Genomic DNA, 22,059 nt, shown 5'->3' with positions numbered 1-22,059 from the left:
CAATGATATCTATGGTTTTCAATGTAGATGAAGTTGGTATCGAAATTTCGGAAGTAAAATTAAGGTAGGTAGGTAGGTAGATATAAGTAGGTAAGTGGAATAGTTCTGTATTATACATAAAGAAATATTAATCAAAAAATGTATTTTGTGCTTATTGCATAAAGCATATATCTAAGGTTTGTTTATATCCTACGATTATATAGGCTTATAGAATATTTTGGATTGATTTATTTATGGAATATTTCAACTTAAGCTATGCATCTAAATGCTCTGACTGTATTGTTTATCCAACAGTTTTATTTAATTTTATTATATAGGCAAGCTAAGTGTACCATACACCTTATGGTTTAATGGTCAACGTCGGCCATAGACTCTTGTTTTAAAATATAATCGCAGATCGTCTACTAAATATTTTTAAAAGTCGTATTGTCTACTAAATATTTTTAAAAGTAACAAAATAAACAATAATTGATTGCTGTTTGTTACAATTTTGGCGGTATTACTTGTATTACTTTGATAGGACCGCGATGCGATTAATTTCTTATTAAAGCAAATATCGTTGAGTGATCGGTTCTTGATTACGCATGCGTAGAAGTGTGCAGATGCTCGAGGCGTTCTTTTTCTATCAGGATCTCCGAAGTCAACTTCGTGAAGTCCAAACTTTGTGCTGAAAAATATTTATATGTAACTGATCGGAATTTATAATATTAAATATTGTTTCTATATACTTTTCTAACTACTAGAGAAGTAAATGAAACAAAGACCTTGAAATGACGCGAAATCTATGAATATCTTGAGTGATATATGATATTCGTTATATATTTGTGAAAACATGACGTTTTGAATCGGCTAAGACATAATCGGAATAGTTAAGTGGTATATTAATCAAGAAATCAAGTCAAAGTGATTTTTCTAGTGCGACATTTGTGCGTGTGTGTTTTTAGAGTACTGCACACGCCCATTTTAGTATGTGTGAGCGTTTGTATATAAAAGCAATTATCAGTAATCACAAATACATAGACTTACTGATATCCATCCAACCATTCGAAGTTGTCCATGAGAGACCACGCTGCAAATCCAATAACGCTGACGTTGTCTACTTTTATGGACAGCAGCACCTGTAAACGGTAATGACTTTTTACTTCTTCACTCATAACACATCCTCTAACAAACAAAATAGGACTGCTTTCTTGGTTAAGTAGCTAGTTTACAAGGATACATATTTCTCAATATCAGTATGAAGTCTGGAAGTTGGCAGTGCTTACACTCCCGTGCCCAAGATAAGACGTTTCGACGTTGATATTGGTTTTAGAAAGCACGTAAAGGGATTCTACCTGCTCACCTGTTCCAAATGCGCTTTGTAAAAGTTTATTCTGTCATAGTCATCGAGCTGGTTGCCCACAGAAGAGTAGCCGTTCTCTGTGATCAGGAAATCGAGGTTACCATATTGTTTCTTCAACCACGCCAACTGTCTTCGCATGTCCTTGGGGTATATCTGAAATATTTATCTTCGTTAAGAGTTTAAGTATTATTTGCTTAGATTTTTTTTAATTACATTAGAAAAGCGAACAGGCAAATAGTAAGTGATCAGCACCGTCCATAGACATTGTAGCAGTAAGAAATATTACCCATTCCTTACATGATCAATGCGCCGCCAACTTTGGGAACTAAGAAGTTACGTCCCTTGTGCCTGTGACAATGGCCGACTTACCCTTCAAACTTTAATATTTGATCAGTTCAATACGATGAAAACTGATGTAATTTATGTTATATCTTCCATTTTATACAGCATCTTTAGTTTCTTGGCAAATTATAATACTGCAGATTCAAAGACTATTATATAAATCTCGGATTAGGCTGATAAATAAGCTAATAAGTTTTTCCGTCACGAAATACGTTAATAGAAAGGAGTTCGTAACGTTGGTAACGTCACACCATGATATAATTTTATGATATTTCTGAATATTACCGGTAGTATTCTAGAAGCACCATAATGCGCATTGGGAGGTTTTTCTATTACGGCATTTAATTCTGGTGAGCCTGTTAAGAACCAGTAGCCTGTGTCCTCTCCAGGCTTTGCTGGTCTGATCATATATGTGGTGTAATGATTCAGAGCCAAGAAATCTGTCGTACCTGTAAATTTTATTTAGGCTGTAGTGCCTTTTTTTTAAATAAATCTAATTGTTTAAATAAATTTGAATACAGTTTTTTCTTTTTGGTTCATGTTAGGAATTTGTGAAAACTATAATATTATATTAATGTATATGCAATGACTAATAATTACAATAATACAGTTAAATTAATGCAATCTCGGTTACGATAAATATTTTGTTAATTCGAATATTCTGGAAAGCACTTGCCTGAAAAACTGTCTTTTTCTGAAATATAACCTTTACTTATTATAATAGTATATTTAATCGTGTGAAACTAGGATTGGAATTGTATAATTCTCATAACTGACGTCTGTTTGGAAATTTGGCAACTTATCTCCGATCTAAGGTTAAGAGGGTTCGTTTTCTATTATTAATATAACTCAATTAAAAATCAAAAGCTTCTTTGTCAAAAAAAAAAAAAATCAAATACGGTGTTTTCCTACCCACTAGGAAAAGAAAAAAGGATTTTTAGTGATAAATTAACTTATTTTAAAATAAACGATTAACGAATAACTAAATAACTAAATTAACGAATACTTTTTCCTCCTCAGTAAAAGAAGGAAGTGTCGATTCATTATACCCATGTTTCAAACTGTACTTCAGCATAGCTTTTTCAATGGCGGGTGGCCAGCCTCCACTTTTTGAAAATATTGCATGACAATATCTACCCGTCTGGAAAGTTAACATTTTAAGACACAAATGTTAGATGATTAACCTAATTTCTGTGATCATATTTAATTTTAAAAGTATTTACAAGGTGTATTTTAATTTTTTTTTACAATTTTTGGTCATACTTTACCACATGCTCCCTTCCAAGTTCAGCCAATTCCTGGTCCATGGAAGAGAAAGGTTCAATCCAGATCATGTTATTTGCGATGGAAATTCTTCCTGTAATAATTATCGTAAGATTTTTATTGTATAATTAATAATTACTTTTGTAGAATAGTTACAACAAATTTTTTATTTTAAATTGAAAAGTGATGTTTTCTTAACAATATGTCGAACTAGTAAATGAAAATAGTGAGTATCTATAATACAACACTATTCCTCTTAACGAGTTATAACCACATTAATTTAAATTTCGAAGTTACAATTACAATTTCGCGGACATTGAAAACACCATTTTTTTTGTATATCCATAGTGAATATCATAGATTATTGAAGATCTCGACCAATGATATCGCGTCAATTCGGTGACAAAGTTGTTTATTTTGGGTTTACTCCTCTTGTGAATAGAATAGGCTATACATACCCCCTACGATTGTAGAACGAAAGAGGAACAAACACATCCACTAATATTTTTAAGTATATAACTTTTTAATTCTATCATATGACCAATTCGTTAATGTACGTAACAACTGATTATTATTATTTATGATAAAAGATACATAGGACTATATGTGAGTCTATATCAAATGCACTTAGTACTACGAGACCTGACAATAACAAAGTATCAAGAACACTTACCACTATATTTAGGTCTAAATTCTTGATCAAATATTCTATAAGCCTTTGCATGAGCAAGCAATACATGTTTGTTACATATATAAGGAGCGAACTCTGGCTCTTTGATCTTTGGAGCAAAAATTCCTGAATTGTAATTGTAGACGCAAATAACAATAGCTTCGTTTATTGTTAGCCATGTTTTGACGCGGCCAGCGTAAAGAGAGTACATCAACCTCGCGAAGTTACCAAACCAATCTACTATCTAAGGATTAGTCCAGCCACCTTGAATAGAGAAATTATAATAATTATTGAGAATAAAAAGATATCTCTTATGATATTAGCCATTGCTGGACTTCCCATAATCGATGCCATACAGTCTAGTGCTATTCTGTAAGAGCAAACTCGAAACTCACCGCAGAAATCGGTCGTGAAATGTCAGGATGTGAGAAATGACATTGACTATAATAATTATAACATTTCAAGAATACAGTACAGTACAGTAACAGCCTGTGAATGTCCCACTGCTGGGCTAAGGCCTCCTCTCCCTTTTTTTGAGAAGAAGGTTTGGAGCTTATTCCACCACGCTGTTCCAATGCGGGTTGGTAGTATATAGATGTGGTAGAATTTCAGTGAAATTAGACACATGCAAGTTTAATCACGATGTTTTCCTTCACCGTAAAGCACGAGATGAAAAATAATCACAAATTAAGCATATGAAAACTCTGTGGTGCTCGCCTCGGCTTCAAGAATACACACATCAAAATAGTATATCACCATAACTCGTTGTCTACAGTTTATACAGACGAGCACTACAGGTCTTCAGCTCAAATATCAATAGAGCGTAATGAGCGTAATGAAGACTTATCTAAAAGTTTAATTGATTATAACTAATATAGAATTAGGACATACATTATAATTACGAACTTAATTATACAATACATTTATTCATCATAAGAACAAAATATTTATTCAAAATAGAAACGTTTCACGTATTTATTGATTCAATCCACCAGTTCGGAAATACTTTTAATTACTAGAGAAGAACCGTTGAAAGAAACTCATCTAGGTTTTCTTAATTCAAATATAACATTTATGTTTTAAAATAGTGTTCTAATGATAAAATTATATTTTTATTAGATTCCGCCTGCGGTTTCTCTAACGTGAGGGTAAAAGGAGATGCTACATATGTACTTTTCTGTTCCCTCACAAAGTGCATTTCATGACGATTGGTAGTAATCATCATGATATCAGTAGTTAAGACGTGAAAACGTATCAAACAAATAAACTCGCTTTTGTATTTATAATATTAGTGAGGATTCAAACCACCCGGACTGTTTCGTCCAAGGTTTATCATCATTTAAAAGGTATTTTTTTTTTATTGGGATTTGCTATTATGTACTGTTTGTTGGCTTAATATTATCTATGACAATTTACAAGATACATCTACGATTTATCCTAAGAGTTCAGTATTGCTCGTTAATTCCCAATGAGTTATATTAGTTATTATTTAAAAGCGATAAGTAAATTTAATTACCCATATCTTGAATTTTCACCGGAAATTCCCAGTGATGTAGCGTGACGGCTCTATGCCCTCAGCGATGAGAGCATCTATGAGGTCATTATAGTATTTTGCACCAGCTTTGTTGAATTTGTTTGGAAATCCCGTTGGCAGAATTCGTAGCCAATTTATTGAAAATCTGTAAATGAACACGGTGAAGAATTGAAATGAAAATTTAAAGTCACAGTCAGTATTACATCCCATCATATACAGATTTAATAAAAACAAAACACTGTATTGTATACAATTTTACCTATACTATATAAACAAAATATTAAGAGAAGAAAAAAAAACCTAAAACGAAACCTAAGGCTACTGTATAAAAAAAGAGTAAAAGTTATGTCTGTACAAGATGTCATTGGTGTGTTTGCAGCTTTGTAACAGCTACAATTCTAACGAGTAAATGGTGACTGCCCTAATATCAAGTAATAATATAATAATAATACTATCCTGGGACATTATTCATACACGGCCATCAGTTGACCCAAACTAAGCAGAGTTTGGAAACCAGACAACTGATACTACTTTTTCTTTTGTAAATACATACTTATATGGATAATTACACTCAAACGCAGCACAAACAGACATGTTTATGCACACAAATGTTTGTCCTGAGTGGGAATCGAAAACACAACCTTCGACGTAAAAGGCATGTATGACAGTGAGAGATGTCGTTGTGATCTTAGTATTATTAACTAATTTGAATTGCTCGTATCTTTATAAAATGTCCTTAAATTCGTAATTTTGTATTTTTTTTATTATTATTATTTATAAATATTCGTTTAATAACTGCTAGAATTTATCAGACAATAATAATTAATACTACTTTTTTTTAATTTCATTTCTGACCTAAAAAAATAAATATAATAAAAATCTAAGCAGGATTTATGGCCTTACGTATAAATTTTGCTTGGCGGCTGATTAATTAAATACCAATGTCTCCTTTGCTGTCATTATTGATTTGACATTAGAAAGAAGAAGACACGGCATTGTTTAATTTGTCACTCGCTAAACAATGTTTATAAGTAACGCTATGCACAATATTTTGCGCTCAAATATAGATAATTATGTAATAGATGTTAAATAAATTAGATTTATGTTATTGATATATTATTTTTTTATAGAATAGGAAGGCAGACGAGCATATGGGCCACCTGATGGTAAGTGGTCACCAACGCCCATAGACATTGGCATTGTAAGAAATGTTAACCATCGTTTACATCACCAATGCGCCACCAACCTTGGGAACTAAGATGTTATGTCCTTAGTGCCTGTAATTATACTGGCTCACTCACCCTTCAAACCGGAACACAACAATACCAAATACTGCTGTTTTGCGGTAGGTTATCTGATGAGTGGGTGGTACCTACCCAGACGGGCTTGCACAAAGCTCTATCACCAGTAATGATAAAGATTACAATGTTATCTAACATTTAAAGATAACTTTTTAATAAACAGTAATTAGTTATAGATGTTTTACGACAAATACCTATAAAACTGAAGACCTAGTTCTGCAGCTATCCTCACATCTTCACGCCAGTTGTGGTAGGAGTCTGCGGTGACATGTCCTGTCGCATTGTTTTTGATTTTTTCAGGGTTCACGTGAACGAATCTGTCCCATATGTTTTCGCCTTTACCTGCGAAATACGCAAAAAACGTCACGAGATATCAAGAGTTCAATTTTTAATTTATTTTCAATAAATAATGACTTAACTAGACTACTAGGTTTACACAAAACAGTTGTACTTAGTTTTGTGTTCCTATTTGAAGGATAAGTGTGCTAGTGTAATTACAGGCACCAGGAATATATCTTAGTTCCCAAGGTTCGTGGTGCTTTGGCGCATTTATCTATGGGTGGTTGAGACCACTTACCATCGGGTGGTTCATTTGCCGTTCCGCCTTTCTATTCTATAAATAAAAAAATTGTATATTGTATTTAAAGCGACAATTTAGCGCAATGATTTCCGAGCACCGCCTAGCGATGTCAAAGTCGCATTTCGCAAAATATTTACTTATAATAATTCCTACCTACCCCCAAATGTACCTACATTTAGGCGTAGGTAGGAATTATTTGAAATTACTAAATGGAATTTGCTGTTATTTTCTTGAAAATGAAATTGTATTTTTACTAGGAGCAATAGTGTCATGCAATATTTCAGCTCAATCTGTTCCAAAATGATTGATGTCAGAAGGAAGGTTTTATACATAAGGTCATTTTTGCATTGCGTCTAGAAATAAGTGTTTTATAACAAACAATATTATATCTGGAATATCTAAAATAACAATCAGAATTAAAAAATATACTGACCGTCAGCATTCCAGCCGCCTTCTATTTGATAAGCCGCTGTGGCTGCGCCGAATTTGAAGTTTGGAGGAAAACTTAGATCGGTGCATTGTGACACTTGCAACAAGGCACTGTGAAGGAGAAATAAATTGTTAGGACATAGGACAACATTATATCATTAAAAAGTACTCAATTGTCTATGGTTTTATAGGATCTGTGCTGGATAAATCTGTAACAATTAACACGTAAGTTGTATATAGTTAAATAAACAAAAGAAAAGACATACAGTTACAATAACACATTATATGTATATAACATTTTTTTATGTATATTTGTCATGCATTTTATGAATTTGGCGCCAAAATATTTTTTTTTAGGTAAAAAGATATTAAATAATGGTAAAACGGCAATATTGAAAAGAAAAATGCCATAAATGAATTAATGTAATCGAATTGTAGTTGGTCCTGATTTTTAACTCTTTCCGGTAGTGTACTGTTAGGAATATGTCGAAACTATAAAAATTGTCTATGATCACATCTTGATTCGTTGTGTCTTGGAATATTGTAGTGTGGTCTGGAGGCTACACACATTTACTGCGACTTGAGCGTATTCAGAAAATTGATCAAAATTGACAGTTAATTCTGGCTCAGCTTCTGTGCTTATTCAACTACCTCTAAATTGCGTGTACCCACCCTCTAGGCTATCTCGCAGCTCAATCACACGACTCTGTCCACCTCATAGAAAGTGTGTTAATCTCCTTTTTGATTCTCTCACTAAGTTGGAATCAACTTGTACTTATCTTACTTTGATTAACAAAATAACAACTTGTATAAGACTTTTATAAGATAACTTGTATGATACGTATAAGATTTACTGGTGGTAGGGCTTTGTGCAAGCTCTTCTGGGTAGATACCACCCACTCATCAGATATTCTACCTCAAAACAGCAGTACTCGGTATTGTTGTGTCCGGAAGGGGTGAGAGAGCCAGTGTAATTACAGGCACTAGGGACATAACATCTTAGTTCCCAAGGTTGGTGGCGCATTGGTGATATAAGCGATGGTTAACATTTCTTACAATGCCAATATGCTCGTCCGCCCCCTATTCTATAAAAAAAGACGCTTTTTTAGATATACATATTTTTGTTACACATTTTTTTTTCTTGTCTCGGATATTCTTTTATTGTTGTAATTAAGTTTTTGTTTATCTATATTTAGAGTTACATGAATTTGCAGTAGCTATTTTTTTCTTTTTTATGCTTAATTACAAGCGGTATTTACCTACAATTAGTTGTTACGCTATTGTATTTATTTCTTCTAAATGATTTAAATGTTATTTTTAGTGTAAAGTTTATTAATAAATGTTATTTTTAGTGTAAAGTTTATTAGGTAAACTTTAATAATAAATAAATAAAAATATCTTTCGTAAGAGTATTGACAGTCCGCCTCAAGGCTGCGTGTGAGCAAGGTCTATGACATACGTATAACTTGGTGACAATTAATACGTTACTAGTATATTGATGTACACTGTCTCGTTGGTCTAGTGGCTAAATATAAGGCCGCTGACCCGGAGGTCCTGGGTTTAATTCCCAGGTCGGGCCAGTAAAAAAGTTGTTTCGTTTTTCTGTCAGAAATTTCTCAGTAGTAGCCCGGGGTCTGGAAGTTGGAAGTGTATACACTACCGTGCCTCTGAAAGCACGTAAAGGCATTGGTCCTGCGCCTGAACTCTTTGTGGTCGTGTCAGATTGAATATGATCATGAACTTAGCTAAGTTTTATATGTATACATAAAAAACCTATGTCCATTTGTAATAATGTACTTTTCAAATGTTTTTTTTTTCAAACAGGTGCCGTGGTTCCTGAATTTACTTATGTTATATAATCAAACGTACAAAATTCGCACTCTCTCTATTTAATATGAGTGTACATAGCTGATATTTATGTAAAATTAAATAAATAAAAGAAGAAACCTAAAATCTAACTAAACTAAAACTTTACTTACTAAAATAAATTAAAAATAAATGTTTAAAACCAAAACCATTATGGATTTTTATTCTTGAAAATTTAAATAATTAAAGTTAATAAATAATATAGAGGAAATGCAGTGGCCGTGGCGCGAACGACAGCGGAGGTAGTGTGCCGGCCGACCACGTGTATGCTTGTACGTAATCTATAAACTGATCGCTCCTAAATTATTCATTCAAATGTTACAGTATAAAAATAGTGTTAATCTATATTGAATCCCCAAAATCGCTAGCATAAATATCTTCGCTTCGTTAACTTCACAAGTAACTTGTACGTGTTTACGTTTTTACTCATTTTTAATACATAAAAATACTTATGTATTTTGAGTGTACTGTGCCTTTTAAAGCCGAGATGGCCCGGTGGTAAGAACGCGTGAATCTTAACCGATGATCGTGGGTTCAAACCCGGGCAAGTACCACTGAATTTTCATGTGCTTAATTTGTGATTATAATTCATCTCGTGCTTTACGGTGAAGGAAAACATCGTGAGGAAACCTGCATGTGTCTAATTTCACTGAAATTCTGCCACATGTGAATTCTACCAACCCGCATTGGAGCAGCGTGGTGGAATAAGCTCCAAACCTTCTCCTCAAAAAGAGAAGAGGAGGCCTTTAGCCCAGCAGTGGGACATTCACAGGCTGTTACGGTTACGGTGCCTTTTAACCAACCATGGACGATAAATATATGCTATTGCGAACTGTTTTGTAGGCATTTTTAAGACTTACAATATTCTAGTACATTGTTTTAATGTGTTACCTAAATTTAGTCAGACCTACCCAAGTAAGAGTACGAAAACTATTTTTTGGACAAAACACCGACATAGTTCAACCGTTTTGTATAAATTATTTATATATATAAGCCACGTTTAATACTCTTTTTATTAGCGAAAACCGAATCAAAAACCATTGCGTGGCTTAGAAGTAGTTAGCGGAGATACATAACAAGGAAATTTAGCGACTTTTTTAATACTATTTATAGATATAGAATAGATATTCCTTCAAATAAATAAGTATACAAAGGTACGCCCGGCAGTTGTGACTCACTGACATTGAATAAATATGGAGTGAAATAAATAAAAAAAAAACCCTTTAAGAACAGGCTATATATACATAGTATGTTTAATTTTTGCATATTTTTTTAGCTTTAATTTTACGTTTTGTTGGACAAAAACTCTGCAAGAGATTTGTACAGTACAGTAGCAGCCTGTGAATGTCTCACTGCTGGGCTAAGGCCTCCTCTCCCTTTTTGAGGAGAAAGTTTTGGAGCTTATTCCACCACGCTGCTCCAATGCGAGTTGATGGAATACACATGTGACAGAATTTCAGTGAAATTAGACACATCCAGGTTTCCTCACGATGTTTTCCTTCAACGACAAGCACGGGAGGAATTATAATCACAAATTAAGCACATGAAAATTCACCGGTGCTTGCCCGGGCTTGAACTCACGATCATCGGTTAAAATTCATGCGTTCATACCACTGGGCCATCTCAGCTTATGTTATTTATATGACTTCAAAATCTCTACACAAAAGTCAGCGCCTATTACGTTCCTATTTTTATGTTTAATAATATGGAGAAAAGTTACTAAAACTGCAATTTAGTTTAATTGTAACAAAGTATATTATTGTATATTAGTAAATAACATATTTATATTTTAAGCGTGTTAGATTTAGATATATAAATGTTTTTTACAGTTTGCAATTCGAAGTTAGTTACTTAAATAAACGCGTGAATATTCAGGGCTTGTATTTAGTTTATTTTAGTAGAATTGATCAGTAGGGTTTATATATCTCATTTGTTAAGAATTAACATGAAATAAACATCCTTATTTTACTTGCACAAAGTCGGGACGGGTGAAAGCTTTAACGGATAAACCACTGAACAGATTTTGATGAAATTTGATATGAAGCAAGCTTGAATCCCGAGGAAGGACATATCCTCTAAAACGCGGGCGAAGGCAGACATTAGTACACATAATATATTGATAATGTTGTTTCCAAAAAGACTTACCGTCAAGTTTTCTGTTATTAATTATAATAAAATAACAAAACAAATACATTTTTTTGTTAATTACTTATATCACTATTCAAACGTTTTTAACACACACACACACATATACATTAACAAATGACTTACCATGCAACGACTGACCCAGGACAGACATTTGTGTGCATGAATATGTCTGTTTGTCCTGAGTCTGGGTGTAATTATCTATATAAGTATGTATATACAAAAGAAAAGTAGTATATGTCTGGTTTCCATAGTACAAGCTCTGCTTAGTTTGGGATCAGATGGCCGTGTGTGAATAATGTCCTAAGATATTATTATCATTATTATTTGATATAAAGCAAGTTTCCCGAGGAAGGACATATCCCCCTAAAACGCGGGTGAAGGTTACTAGTATACATATATTGATGTTATATCTAAAACGACTTACCGTCAAGTTTTCTGTTATTAATTATAATAAAAAAACAAAACAAATACATATTTTTGTTAATTACTTATATCACTATTCAAACGTTTTGAACATACACACACACATACGTGATAACAAATGACTTACCATGCAACGACTGCTTTTAGCGGAAACATGATCGACACTAAATTTTAAAATCATACGAATTTATATTAAGATTATATAAAAACAAGTTTTTGTATGCTTTGTTACAAATTTCAAGTTTCTAACTCCAGTTAAGGCTCTGTGTTGATGAGTCGGTCAGGATAAGTACTTTACGCTTTATCAGAGCTAAGATATGACATAATTAACGTATTTTGGCCTTTTTATCCTGTTGAACTCGATTTTCGATTATGGGCCAAGCGCTAATAATATTATATAACTAAAAACCATGCTGTTGTAAGTTTTATGTATGTAGTATATTTTTTTTGACTTAGCTAATACAAAAATATGTCTTCCCATTTATTATTATTGATTTATTAATGTTTCAAATAATTATACGTTAATTATTGTAATCGCTTTTGAAAATAAAACATAGACAAAGAAAAATAGATAGAGCAACGTGCGTTTTTATATTGATATTTATATTCCGTTTATGAAATATAATCATATATAAAAAAATGTTGCTTTCACACAAGCAATCAAAATTTCACAGAGAACAATCTACGTTTATTTTTATCGATAATTATCTATAATAATATTATAAATGCGAAAGTACCTCTGTTTGTCTGTTACGCTATCACGGCTATACTGAACTGATTCTCATGAAATTTGGTATGAAGCTTGACCCCTAACAAAGGACATAGGCTAGAAGCCGCGGGCGACAACTAATTATCTATGTATCTAAAATGTTCGTGCATTCACGTCTTAACTACTCAACTCATCTTTATGAAATTGTGCATACACCTTGTTAGAGGTACAGACAAAGACAAAAGGTAGGTGATACAGGATGTACCTAGCTATAGCTGCCCTACCCCTTCTCGCACGAGGGCGAAGCCCTACGGGCGAAAATTAATAATATTATAAAGACGAAAGATTTGTTTGTTGGTAATCTATAAACTCTGTAACTAGAAGACTGATTTTAAAATTCTCACACCATTCGATAGCCATTTTATTCAGAATTAAAATGGACAATATTTTATTTCAGTAATAACAATATTTCATCTTGAAATAATGGTATTTGTTAAGCAAGATATAAGATAAAACTATACTGAAAGGCTTAATCCGTATGCGCGGTAGTAATACGAGTATGTATTTAGTACATAGATATAAAAAAACAGTCCGTGTCTATAAACCTTATATTATATTAATTTATATATTGATCTTAAATTATTCTTGTATAAATTTGCTTTATCTCTAAAACGATTTGTCTTCAGTTTTGTACTTAGATAATGTTGTGCTTTTTAAGTTTATTTATTGATATATTTATACAAATAATTCTTACTTACCCCTAAATGTAGGTACATGAAAAAATGTTATATACATATAATGTGTTATTGTAACTGTATGTCTTTTCTTTTGTTTATTTAACTATATACAACTTACGTGTTAATTGTTACAGATTTATCCGGCACAGATCCTATGAAACCATAGACAATTGAGTACTTTTTAATGATATAATGTTGTCCTATGTCCTAACAATTTATTTCTCCTTTACAGTGCTTATCAAATAGAAGGCGGCTGGAATGCTGACGGTCAGTATATTTTTTTTCATTCTGATTGTTATTTTAGATATTCCAGAAATAATATTTGTTATTAAAACACTTTTTTCTAGACGTAATGCAAAAATGACCTTATGTATAAAACCTTCCTTCTGGCATCAATCATTTTGGACTAGATTAAGCTGAAATATTGCATGACACTATTGCTCCTAGTAAAAATACAATTACATTTTCAAGAGAATAACAGCAAATTCCATTTAGTAATTTCAAATAATTCCTACCTACGCCTAAATGTAGGTACATTTAGGGGTAGGTAGGAATTATTATAAGTGTAAAGATTTTGCCAAATGCGACTTTGACATCGCTAGGCGGTGTTCGGAAATCATTGCGCTAAATTGTCGCTTTAAATACAATGTACAATTTTTTTATTTATAGAAAAGAAAGGCGGAACCGCAAATGAACCACCTGATGGTAAGTGGTCTCAACCACCCATAGATAAATGCGCCAAAGCACCACGAACCTTGGGAACTAAGATATATTCCTGGTGCCTGTAATTACACTAGCACACTTATCCTTCAAATAGGAACACAAAACTAAGTACAACTGTTTTGTGTAAACCTAGTAGTCTAGTTAAGTCATTATTTATTGAAAATAAATTAAAAATCGAACTCTTGATATCTCGTGACGTTTTTTGCGTATTACGCAGGTAAAGGCGAAAACATATGGGACAGATTCGTTCACGTGAACCCTGAAAAAATCAAAAAGAACTCGACGGGAGACGTCTCCGCAGACTCCTACCACAACTGGCGTGAAGATGTGAGGATAGCTGCAGAACTAGGTCTTCAGTTTTATAGGTATTTGTCGTAAAACATCTATAACTAATTACTGTTTATTAAAAAGTTATCTTTAAATGTTAGATAACATTGTAATCTTTATCATTACTGGTGATAGAGCTTTGTGCAAGCCCGTCTGGGTAGGTACCACCCACTCATCAGATAACCTACCGCAAAACAGCAGTATTTGGTATTGTTGTGTTCCGGTTTGAAGGGTGAGTGAGCCAGTATAATTACAGGCACTAGGGACATAACATCTTAGTTCCCAAGGTTGGTGGCGCATTGGTGATGTAAACGATGGTTAACATTTCTTACAATGCCAATGTCTATGGGCGTTGGTGACCACTTACCATCAGGTGGCCCATATGCTCGTCTGCCTTCCTATTCTATAAAAAAATAATATATCAATAACATAAATCTAATTTATTTAACATCTATTACATAATTATCTATATTTGAGCGCAAAATATTCTGCATAGCGTTACTTATAAACATTGTTTAGCGGGTGACAAATTAAACGATGCCCTGTCTTCTTCTTTCTAATATCAAATCAATAATGACAGCAAAGGAGACATTCGACAAAACTGGTGCAAAATACTATAATGACCTCATAAATGCTCTCATCACTGAGGGCATAGAGCCAGTCATCACGCTCTATCACTGTGAATCGCCGGTGAAAATTCAAGATATGGGTAATTAAATTTACTTATCGCTTTTAAATAATAACTAATATAACTCATTGGGAATTAACGAGCAATACTGAACTCTTAGGATAAATCGTAGATGTATCTTGTAAATTGTCATAGATAATATTAAGCCAACAAACAGTACATAATAGCAAATCCCAATAAAAAAAAAAAAAAAACCTTTTAAATGATGATAAACCTTGGACGAAACAGTCCAGGTAGTTTGAAACCCCACCCATATTATAAATACAAAAGCGAGTTTATTTGTTTGATACGCTTTCACGTCATAACTAATCAGTAGTAATCATGATGATTACTACCAATCATCATGAAATGCTTACACGTTATGACTTGTGAGGGAACAGAAATGTACATATGTAGCATCTCCTTTTACCCTCACGTTAGAGAAACCGCAGGTGAAATCTAATAAAAATATAATTTTATCATTAGAACACTATTTTAAAACATAAATGTTATATTTGAAATAAGAAAACCCAGATGAGTTTCTTCAACGGTTCTTCTCTAGTAATACCTCAGTATTTCTGAACTGGTGGACTGAATAAATAAATACGTGAAACGTTTCTATTTTTAAATAAATATTTTTTTCTTATGATGAATAAATATATTGTATAATTAAGTTCGTAATTTTAATGTATGTCCTAATTCTATATTAGTTATAATCAGTTAAACTTTTAGATAAGTCTTCCATTACGCTCTATTGATATTCGAGCTGAAGACTTGAAGTGCTCGTCTGTATGAACTTAATTACTCACACGTGAAATGTTGACGAGCTAGGGTGATATACTATTTTGATGTGTGTATTCTTGCAGCCGAGGCAAGTACCACTGAGTTTTCATATGCTTAATTTGTGATTATAACTCATCTGTTTACATCTGTTTTAGATAAGTTGTTTGTAATGAAAACTATTACTTTTGAACTATTTACATCTATTGAACTTGTTCACAGTATCAAAGTCATATCGTTTGTTGTTTCGCTATAAGACTGCAAACATTTTTATTGTTTTCAGTTATAATGTTGGATTAGAATTAGGTTTATTATTGTCCAGTAATATCATTTGTTTTGGTGTGATTAATTTATAGTAACGTTGTTTGTTAAGAAAGTGATTTTGTATTTGCTGTGGAAATGTTGATGCTCGGAGTTTTGTTTGAAGATATTGTGGTTTTCTTTTCAGTTGTTTCCGTGGTGAAATCAGCGGATGAGGGCATCCGACGAATTCCCTGCGTGAATTCTTTAACAGAGGAAGGGTACTGTAACCCTATAAATTTTAATTTTTCAATATTTTAATTTTTATTAAAATATTGTATTTATTTTACCTAATCTAACCGGTTTATAAAATAAATTACGGTTATCAAATCGGCATTCATTGTTTCGACATGTTCGGGTCTTTGTGATCGTTGAGCAGGCGCCGGTCGCTTACCGACGCTGTCAGTTTTAAACGATTAAATATATTCCTTTTTATTATATACAAAATTATACTAACGGAGGGCTACCTCCGTCATCCACTTTGTAAAACGTATTTGAGAGGTTCAGGTTACCAAACCTCCTTGTATGAAAACCGTGCCACGTGCAATACGCACATATGTCATATATTTTATATGTCATATATTGCCTTTTTTTACATATTTAAACACTCCTGAGGGAGTGTTTATTTTTCTTTTTTTTATACTCGCCGGGAGGGCAAATGACTCTACTCCTCCTGATGGTAAGTGGTAGTAGAGTCCTAACGCGACGACGGCCAGTACAGTCGGGAAGAATGTTCTGCACTAGCGGCCTTCGCCTTGCCGGCCCGCAAGATGCCTCTTCACGCCTCGTTTGAAGGAAACCGGGTTGTAAGAGGAGGGGAACACGTGAGCTGGTAAGGAATTCCATTTTTTGGAAGTGCGACAAAGAAAGGAGTTGGCAAATTTCTTTGTGCGCGATGGAATTGATGTCACAGTGAGGCGGTGACATCAAGAGCCAGCACGCGTAGACTTATGAAGGAAGGGGGAAGCAGGAATTAGAGAAAATAATTTCTCAGAGCACTCGCCGTGATACAGTCGATAGAAAGCGCTCAGCGCTGCTATCTCTCGACGCAATTGTAAAGGTTCGAGGGTGTTTGTGACTTTTACGTCGCCAATAATGCGGACCGCACGTCGCTGCAACCGATCCAAGGCCTCCAGTAGGTACTTAGCGGAGCTGTCCCAAAGGTGCGAGCAATATTCCACGCAAGACCGTACCTGTGTTTTTTATAACAGGCACAATTGTTGTGGCGTGAAAAAATGCCGCACTGTTCAGAACTCCGAGTTTCCGTGAAGCTGTTTTCATAACAACCTCGATGTAATCACTTCAACTAAGATTGCAGCTAACGTCAATCGCCAGCATGGTGATTTTGATTTGTATCACCAGCGGAGTACTACAGAGGGAAGGAAGAGGGGAAAATGTTGACTTTTTTGTTGTGAGAGCGCATACCTGTGATTTCTTGGCATTAAACTCAACAAGATTATCAGAGCCCCATTTGGCGATGAGTTCTAACGTCCTATCAAGTTCAATGACAAGATCCTTCCGCCTCTCCTCAATTTCCGCTCGCCCAGCCACTGCGCGTCCGTGATATCCACCATGCACTGTACTATCGTCTGCATAGCAATGTATGTTCCCAAGAGAGAGCATATCATTGTTATGCAAAAGAAAGAGTGTGGGAGATAGCACAGATCCCTGGGGGACCCGAGCATTCACTACATAGAATTGTGAAGCGCAACCATCAACTAAAACACGAAGGCTACGCTTGTGTAGGAAGCTGGCAATCCAGGTGCAAAGCTGAGCAGGTAGACCATATGCTGGCAGCTTGGAGAGAAAACTTCTGTGCCAGACCCTGTCGAAAGCCTTGGAGATATCGAGGCTGACAACCAACGATTCTCCATGCTTGTCGATAGCTTCACCCCAAAGGTGTGTTACGTACGCTAAAAGATCACCTGTATACCGTTTTGTTCGAAACCCGTACTGGCGATCATTAATTAGACAGTGATCTTCTAGGTTTAGAATCTGTTCCATCACCTTACAAAGTACTGAGGTGATAGCTAATGGCCGGGTCAGACCGATCACCTTTTTTGGGAACCGCTTGCACATTAGCTCTTCTCCAAGCCTCCGGCACACATCCTGAAGAGAGAGAAAGTTGGAACAGGTCCGTTAACACAGGAGACAGCTCCGCCGCGCACTTCTTCAGCACTATGGCTGGTATTCCATCGGGACCGCTAGCTTTCCGTACATCAAGTTATTGCAGCTCCGCACGCCCATCACGTTGCCTGATTTTGATGTCAGGCATCGTATGGCCACATGAAGGTATTGTTGGTGGCAGCGCACTACAATCATCGATGACGGAGTTATCGCCAAAGAGTTTAGCCAGGAGATCGGCTTTCTCTTGCGGACTGTGAGCTAGCGATCCGTCCGGATTTCTAAGCGGTGGCAGCGAAGGTTGGCAGAAATTGTTTTGCACGGACTTGATCAGACGCCAGAAGCTACGGGAGCCCCTAGGATGCGAAACAAGGTCATGACCAATCTGTACAAAGCGCTGTGCATCTTTAGTTTTATACATACTTTGTATATTGCATTATAAAGTAATATAATATTGGTCGGTGGACTCAACCGAGGAATTGCTGCTGATTTGGAGCTGTTGGAGGCTCTGCTGTTTGAGAGGCTGATTGTCCAGTGGCCTGCTGTTACTGCTGGTGCTTTTGCTGCTTCGTACTGCTTTTATTTATTTGCTCACTCATTGTGATACTGCGTTCAGGGTTTGCACTATCCTGCTTATCTATTTAAATCTATTACTTAATTTTAACCTGGCATCGGTTACTCACTTACAGCTAACTCACTTATAGTATTTTATTGTATTAATGTTAACTTAATTGACCAGATACTGTCAACGGCCCACCCCCTGATATTTTATGTTGTAAATTTTATAATTAAAATTTATAATGTTTATGACGAGTTATATTAATGTAACGGTCTTGGTGGAATGAACCCCTTACACACGAGAATCCCGTGACAGTAGGTACCACCAACTCATCAGATCTTCTACCGCAAAACAGCAGTACTTAGTATTGTTGTCTTTCGGTTTGAAGGGTGAGTGAGCTAGTATAATTACAGGCACAAGGGACATAACATCTTAGTTTCCAAGGTTGGTGGCGAATTGGTGATGTAAGCGATGGTTATCATTTCTTACAATGTCAATGTCTATGGGCGTTGGTGACCACTTACCATCAGGTGGTCCATATGCTCGTCTGCCTTCCTATTTTATAAAAAAAATACATTTACTAAATCCTTATGTTGTTAAATTATGCCTAATGTATATAATTTTGCCATATATTGTCAATTGAATACAACCCTTAGTGATAATTATTTTTTACTTTTTTTAGTAATATGTTGATAGTAAACCCACAATGGTTACATTATTGTTTGCGTGGTTATTTTCCTTCAACAAATCAACACATATTCATTAATATATATATATATAGTGTAACTGTTTTCTGTCCCTAAAATAAATAAATAAATGGTAAATTTGTTGTCCCATCGACCTTGAAAGCATCTAATAAAAATAAAGTGGTACTAGAGTCCAAAGGCGATGATGGCCGATACAGTCGGGAAGAATCCTCTGCACTAGCCGCCTTGCCCGCCCGCGAGGTCCCTCTTCACGCCTTGTGCTCTTCAAGATTTACAATTTTTACATAAAATAATTTGCACTAAGTCGTGAAATGTTAATTTATTTAAAATAATTATGGAGTCAATAAAAAATATTTATAATATATGACTTGGTGGTGAGGTTTCACGCAAGCCCGCTGGGTATGTACCACCCACTCATTAGCGCCATTATTCTAACGCCAAACCGTAATACTTTTTATTGTTACACGTTGAAGGGTAAGTACAGCCAGGGCATTGGTGAACCACTTGTCATCGAGGGGCCTGTTTTCCAGTCTTGTCAAAATTACTTTTAATCGCATATTAATTTTCAGATATATCCTGAAGGCACCCGGAAACAGATAGCGTGGTTAAAGGAACAATATGGTGATATCGATATCCTGATCACAGAGAACGGCTATTCTACGAGCAATTATCAGCTTGAAGACTATGATAGAGCTGACTTTTATTACAAGCGCTTGGAAAGGGTTCCTTTAAAATTTTCGACAAAAATGGTTTCGCTTTTCTGTCCTGATATGTACACTGATTTACTTTGTTAAACATTTTAATTTTAATAAGCCTATTTATTTTACAGGTGCTGTTGTCGATTAAAGTGGACAATGTCAGCGTTATAGGCTTCGCAGCGTGGTCATTGATAGACAACTTTGTGTGATTGGCTGGATATACCATGATGGTTTGGTGACCGGAACGGATTTTACGTAAATCCTATCCGAAATTCATTTTTCTTCTTATCTACCCGCGCGAAGCCGCTACGATCAGCTAATGTATTTATATAGTGACTAAGGTTGTTTTTAAAAATAGATCTTATATTCACATGCTGCCATTTTAAATTTATAGTGATTTAATAACAGCTTATGAGACTCTGAATATCATTATATATATTTATTGTATTTCAATTAACTAAAATTATTATATATAAATATGTACGTAATGTATTCTTACAAACCAGAAGTAAAATGACTTTTTTATAAGAATACATAAATATTTATTTGATTATATAATTAGAAATACACATATAAAAACAAAAGTATCATTAATTACTTTAAATGCTAACATAACCAACTAAAACGAGAAATATCCGTTTACAACGTAAATTCGAAGTCAAAGTCAAAGTCAAAAATCATTCAGTCGAAGATTGTTAAGTGTATATAATAATAAATATATTAGGCGCAGAAGACCTTATCGCTCACAACTTGCTTATTGCTACAAGCGCTACCAGGCAAACTTTGGGCAAAGTACCGATGGTAAAATGTGTGGAAATTACAATTAAAAAAGAATATATATAATAATTAAGTTTAATATAAATTAAAGTACTAATAAAACAACGAAACGAGATGGCCCAGTGGTTAGAACGCCTGAATTTTAACCGTTCATCGTGGGTTCAAACCCGGGCAAGCACCAGTAAATTTTTATGTGCTTAATTTGTTTTTATAATTCATCTCGTGCTTTGAAACCTGCCTGTCTAATCTCATTGAAGTTATGCCACATGTGTATTCTAGCAATCCGAATTGGAGCAGCGTGGTGGAATAAGCTCCAAACCTTCTCCTCAAAAGGGAGAGGAGACTTTAGCCCAGCAGTGGGACATTAACAGATTTTTATTTATTGTTACTGTACTAATAAAACAATAAAATTAAAATATACATATACGTGTTTTACTTAGTAACCTCAAAATATCTCACTTCTTAACAAAAAAACAATAATGTTTGTGTAATGTTCAAGGTGATATATTGAATGTAAAAAAAGGATAAAAAATGTATTAGTATATGTTTTTATTTTATTAATTAAATAATGAACTTGAGACATTTATCAAGTCACCTGGCGGTCGATATATGATTGTGATCATTACCTGATTTAAGTGGAATTGTGTATAATAAACAGCATAATATATTAATTAATAACTGTTTGTAGTGCATAATATAGCAGAATTTACTGGTGGTAGAGTTTTGTGCAAGCTCGTCTGGGTAGGTACCACACACTCATCAGATATTCTACCGCAAAACAGCAAGTATTGTTGTATTCCGGTGTGAAAAGTGAGTGAGCCAGTGTGATTACGGGCACATAACTTAATTAATAATCTTAGTTCCCAAGGTTGGTGGCGCATTGGTGACGTAAGCGATGGTTAACATTTCTTACAATGCCAATGTCTATGGGCGTTAGTGACCACTTACCATCAGGTGGCCCATATGCTCTTCCGCCTTCCTATTCTATATAAAAAAAAGAATCATTAGAAAATCTCGTAGAATATTTAATATAAAGATTTTTTTATCTTTACC

At 34.4% G+C, this 22,059-nt stretch overlaps 1 protein-coding gene and 1 pseudogene across 1 annotated transcript in view; one reads left to right on the top strand and one right to left on the bottom strand.

Annotated features, from left to right (window-relative positions):
* Nucleotides 1-151: 151 nt before the first annotated feature.
* On the bottom strand, nt 152-11,636 carry LOC126777319 (myrosinase 1-like; annotated as a pseudogene).
* A 672-nt stretch (nt 11,637-12,308) lies between these two features.
* LOC126777317 (myrosinase 1-like) overlaps nt 12,309-22,059 on the top strand; it is a 29,777-nt gene continuing 20,026 nt past the window's right edge. Inside the window, exons 1-5 of the mRNA XM_050500320.1 lie at nt 12,309-12,316; nt 13,577-13,611; nt 14,285-14,416; nt 14,975-15,103; nt 16,290-16,362. Of these exons, the coding sequence (XP_050356277.1) occupies nt 12,309-12,316; nt 13,577-13,611; nt 14,285-14,416; nt 14,975-15,103; nt 16,290-16,362 (377 nt within the window). The remainder of the gene's footprint in view (nt 12,317-13,576; nt 13,612-14,284; nt 14,417-14,974; nt 15,104-16,289; nt 16,363-22,059) is intronic.

The sequence above is a fragment of the Nymphalis io genome, chromosome 22 (genome assembly GCF_905147045.1).
Source record: "Nymphalis io chromosome 22, ilAglIoxx1.1, whole genome shotgun sequence".
NCBI lineage: Eukaryota > Metazoa > Arthropoda > Insecta > Lepidoptera > Nymphalidae > Nymphalis > Nymphalis io.
The sequence above is the reverse complement of the archived record's forward strand: the minus strand, read 5'-3'. Positions and strand labels throughout refer to the sequence as shown.